General features: G+C 43.8%; 1 protein-coding gene across 5 annotated transcripts in view; it reads left to right on the forward strand.

Moving 5' to 3' along the window:
* The window catches only part of ADGRF2 (adhesion G protein-coupled receptor F2), a 39,931-nt gene extending 35,744 nt beyond the window's left edge, over window positions 1-4,187 (forward strand). For 4 of the 5 annotated variants that reach the window (XM_033093752.1, XM_033093761.1, XM_033093781.1 and 1 more), the window contains 2 exons: window positions 290-369; window positions 1,579-4,187. In XM_033093752.1, coding sequence (XP_032949643.1) covers window positions 290-340 — 51 coding nt within the window. In that variant the 3' untranslated portion in view covers window positions 341-369; window positions 1,579-4,187. The remainder of the gene's footprint in view (window positions 1-289; window positions 370-1,578) is intronic. The other variant, XM_033093790.1, reaches the window with a different exon arrangement.
* The last annotated feature ends 848 nt before the right edge of the window (window positions 4,188-5,035 follow it).

Raw genomic sequence — 5,035 nt, forward strand, 5'->3', positions numbered from 1 at the left:
TAGTGTTTATCTCTAGCTCTATGCCACCCAACTACCTTCTCCCGTCTTCCTCCCGAACTAGAGGCTCCTACAGGATAGAGATCCAGACTCGGCCAGGGAGGAGGAGGATGTCTCATCCCAGTCCGTTTCTGTGTTGTCAGTCGTTCTAGGTTCTGATGTAAAGAAGGAGAAGGAGGAAGTGAAAGGCTAAAATAAAATGCTGTAGGTCATCATTCTCCATGGGCTTTGAATCATTCTGATAATTGAAAACAGACTAATAATGATAACGCAATTATACTTTTGTCTTCAGCAGAACCTTTCTTCTGACTACTCTTGTCACCCCACCAAAGGGCCAAGTTAAGAAACCAGGCTCTACTCCTAATTTGGGAGGTGAGTGCAATGCGAGAGGCTTCCCATACACATGCGATATACATGACATTTCTTTTTTGTTGTTTTTTAATTACAATTTGGTTAATTCTAAGTAGAAGTGATTTTTTTTTCTTTATTGAAATGATTCTCATTATGCAGTCTATTCACAGTGAGCTAAGGTTAGAGATACATTCACACTTCTAGTGCTTGCACTGCTGAAATTTTGGTTTTCCCTATAAAACAATCAGGCCTGTCTGAGGATGCTTGTAAATTAGCCTGGGTGGATTTAAGAGAGAGTGAGCAGAAGTGTCAGCTCCACATGGCTGCTCCCTCTCCTCCTCCTTCTCTCTAGTTCCCCAACCCCAAGACATGTTCTATGACATCAACAACATCCCCAGATTTCCCACTGTGGGAAATGAGAAAAGATCAAGGAATTATGATAAACACTATCTGTGAGAGGCTTCAGGGATACTATAGAAGTAAATTTACATTTGCGATAGTGTCTGAGAGACAGAGACATAAAAGAAAACACAGAGAAGGGAGTCACAGGAGAAACAGAAATATAGAAACACTTACCGAGGGGCATGGTGACTCACTGTTGGAAGAGAGCTATCGAGATACACAGACATATACAAATGGATCTTCCAACCCCCGTCTCCATGTCCCTCTAGATTTAGAGAGAGAAGACCAGACAGGGAGAAGGAGACACACATACCAAGACACCCACATTCACAGTCAGAGAGATGCAGAGGGAGGCCAAATGTTGCAGAGAGAGACCCAGAGCAATGCAGAAAGAAACAGAGACACACACAAACGCTGAGATACACATAGAGACAGATAAAGAGCGACAGAGTCAGAAACAGAGAGAGACACTCAGATATGCAGAGAGAGCCTCCTACCCATCCCAATGGGGTTCCAGCAGCCCCTGTGGCTGAGATCTTCTGCAGCAAGCCAGGGCCTGTACAGGGAAAGGAGCATTTGCCGAGAGGAAAAGAAGTGGTCCAGCTTAGAGAAAGACAAGGTTTGTAACTCAGCACTTGTAGACAATCGAACACGCCTGTTCCCTGGATTCCCGAGCACTTGAAAGGGGAGAGACTCTCCATTTGCCAACGGGGCTCTACCCAAAGGGGCTTATTGTTCCAGAAAGAGTGAACCTGGAAAGCAGTTGTCCTGAGGTTTCTGGGTCTTGCTGCTTGTATGTTAAAACTGTGATTTTCTGTTCTCGACAAGGTCATACATTCCAGGAATGGCAGAGCCCCCAGGAGAAATGTGCTTATTCCTGTCTTCTTGCCTCTGGGGATTATGGAGGAGCCTCCCAGGCTGTGGTGCTGATGAGAAGGGCATGATGTGCAGAAAGGATGGAAGGCCCCTCTGTCTACTTCTGTGCTGCTCAACGTTTCTCCCTCATCAGCTGTTAATATGTATGTGCCATGCTGGGCATCCGCAAAGGAATGGAAAGAAAGTGGGCCGCAGCAGGACCTTCGTCTTGTCGGGGCCTCCTGCTCCAGGCTGTGGGTCACGTTTCTCCTCAGGAAGAGCGCACCGGCTCATCTTGGCAAAGGTGGCCTGGGATGTCACCTGGCTGGATTCTGTGGGTTGCTTAGGGAGGGGCCCTCATGAATAGTAACCAAGAGTTGGACTGATTCTAAGTAGGTCATTGCTGGTTCTTGGTACAAAAGGAATCTTACTGCGAGCATGGTCCACCCCTCCATGTTTAAATTGATTGCATGGTCAACCTGGCTTGGGCTTAGATGCAACTTCTTTGGCTTCAAACACACAGAGCTTTTGAACCAGAAAGATGATCATTTTAAGTGAAGCAGACTGACGCCTGCAGTGATGGGTCACAGCTAATCAAGGCTTGAGCCAGAGGCAGAAACCCAAGTGTGCAGGCGACCCGTCCGGGACTTTCTCCAAAGCCATGGAGCCACTGAGGGACTCTCTGCCTTCTTTGAAGATGTCAAATTAACCCTCACCAACAATGGTTTTATTTAAAACCTGGGAAGGGGAAAATATCATATTTCAAGTAGAGAGCTGCTCATTTTCTTAACCTTGTATGTAGACAAATTTGACATTCAAACCAAGAGCCACCTGAGAGGAGAGCAATACTATAGATAGAAGCCCTTAATAAAAAGCTGCTTTGTAAAGCGAGTAAACAGGCTGGCGCTTCAGAAGAAAATTAATGGATAAAGAAAAAGGGGGCAGTGGGTAACCCCTAATTATCCTACCAAGAAGCCTGTATTGATATTACATTACAAATGGGACCAGGAGACTTACTTTGTGAATGAGGGGGGTCTCTCTCTCAATCTTACCAAAAATTTCCTCTAAGTAGGGAAGTTTGAGAAAACCAAATATAATAAAGAGGTCAGTCAGAAGGTATACCGACCTGGATAATTAGTCATCTTCCAAGTGGCATTGCTCATGTGGGACAACAATTCTTGCTGTCTCACATGAAGTCAGAAAATGGTTTGAATTGAACAGTTCCCAGTATTTCCATAGGGTCTCTTCAAGGGAAGGGAGTGGGACAGGCACAGCCTTGGTTCCTCAATGCAGGGATTTCAGTACGAAGAAGTGTCACTCAGAGCCAATATATTGAGGAGGAAATCTCATGAACCCACATAGTTATAAAATTATGACTCTGGAAAGCCTTTAGAAAAGACCAATTGCCTCATTTTACAGGTGAGCACAAGAGAGAGAGAGAAAGAGGGAAAGAGGGAGAAAGAGAGAGAGAGAAAAAGAGAGGGAGAGAGAGACCGTTCATCTGTATTGTGCATTGAGCAGTCATGTCTCGTATGAAAGCACACTCTACTCCGATGTACTCACTCCCAACAATAGCATGGCGGGAAAAGCATTCTACCTGGGGATTATTATTAACTACGACCGGCCCATGGATGCTAACAGAGACACTCCGGAATTATTTGAGAATCCCTGGAACAAGCTATGCCCCCTCTTCTGCAGCCCACACCCCAGTCCACCCCATCCAGGAAGATATCAATGAACTACATGAATTAGGTTGACTGTGGAAGACTCTGGGTAGAAACACACTCAATGTCCTGTTCACAAACAAGTAACTTGGTCAGGTGGCTCAAGGAGAAACCAGTACTAACAGGATCTAAGGCAGATGCTTGGTTAGAAGGCTTAATGCATTAGGATCCTTGGCAAAGTTATTTAAATTCCTTAGACTTAATTTAGACTTAATTTTCTCATCTATAAATTCAGGAAAATAGAGTCTACCTCATAGGGTTGTTGGAAGTACTAAATGAATCAGTGTAGGTAAAACACTTAGAATAGTACTTGCCAAACAATAATTGGCCATTAAAATGTTGGCGGTTTTTATTAGAGTGCCTGTGAATTCATGCACAGACACAGACACACACAACACACACACTCACAAGCAAACACTCAGCCATGACTATGAGGTTGGATGTAGATATTCTCACGGGAGTTAGTTCATTGACTTCTAAGTAAAAGCGTTACTTAGGGGTGTCAGCCAGCAAAATCTGCTGAGCTTGCCATTGAATGATCTTTTCGTTCGATGTTACCATGGTTGTAATATGTAGATTCCTGCCTGGGAAAGAGTGTACATCATAGGGTTCAATTCAGGGCACACTGTATCCAAGCTTGGCTCCCCCTTTTTTTGCCTACTCCATGAAGTCTTCCCTGATTAGTCCAACCAGAAGTGCTGATTCTCCCCACCTGATTTCCTATAATATTTATAACCTACAATATTTATTGTGTTACGTTGTTTGTTTAAGTTTAGTCTTTTTGGGTGCATCTATTTTCTTCCCCAGATAAGACTGTAAATCTATGGGGGCAGGATTACTCTTGTTTGTTACTCACTATGTTACTCGCTTTTGTATGCTCAAAGCACAGAGCAAGGTGCCTTGCGCATAGAATATATTCAATAAAGTCCTTTGATTACACAAAGGTTTGATGATTAATGGCTTTTCTAATTCCCAAATGACTCTGTACTTAATTAGCAACCTCAGTGGAAGCGACCTATTTCTACAAGCATTGCCTGCTTGATCTTCATTCCTGTAAAAGATGTTGCAAACTGCCTTTCACTTATTCCTTCTTATGGTCAATATTTCCCCCAGTAATATTTAAGGGGAGGTTCACATGACATTTGGGGGCTGGGAAGATATGTAAATAGAAGACACTAGAAGTGGGACTATTTGGTGGTGTAAAGGACAATCCAAACTGGCTACCCTGTCCAAAGTCAGATCATGTGATGTTTCCTGCAAGGGAAGACTGTCTTCTGTGTCTGAATTCCCCAAGGCCATGGCCAGAGACAGAGCTCGGTAAGAATTCCTTGGTCCAGTCACTGAAAAATAAAACAAAAATCTCTTTGGTGCTAAGATATGGATTAGATCATGATTTACTGACCAATTTCCCAGTCATTTTTGCCCCCCAGGTTCAACATCAGTACAGGCAAAAACATGCGAGCCTTTTAAAATTATCGACAACCGTGGCACAAGTTTGCTTTTTTATCCCCCGGGTTCCAATCGCACGAGTGCAGGAGACATAACACAGGATCTCATGTGATCATCTGAGATACAGATGAGAAATTAAAGGACAAACATATGACTCATTTTACTGGAGATGCTGCAGACAAGAGAAACCTGTAATTTCTCTTAGGTGTGCTTGACGGACCCATTGTCGAATGAATCACAGACTTACACAAGCCTTG

This window comes from Rhinolophus ferrumequinum, chromosome 3 (assembly GCF_004115265.2).
Source record: "Rhinolophus ferrumequinum isolate MPI-CBG mRhiFer1 chromosome 3, mRhiFer1_v1.p, whole genome shotgun sequence".
Classification (NCBI taxonomy): domain Eukaryota; kingdom Metazoa; phylum Chordata; class Mammalia; order Chiroptera; family Rhinolophidae; genus Rhinolophus; species Rhinolophus ferrumequinum.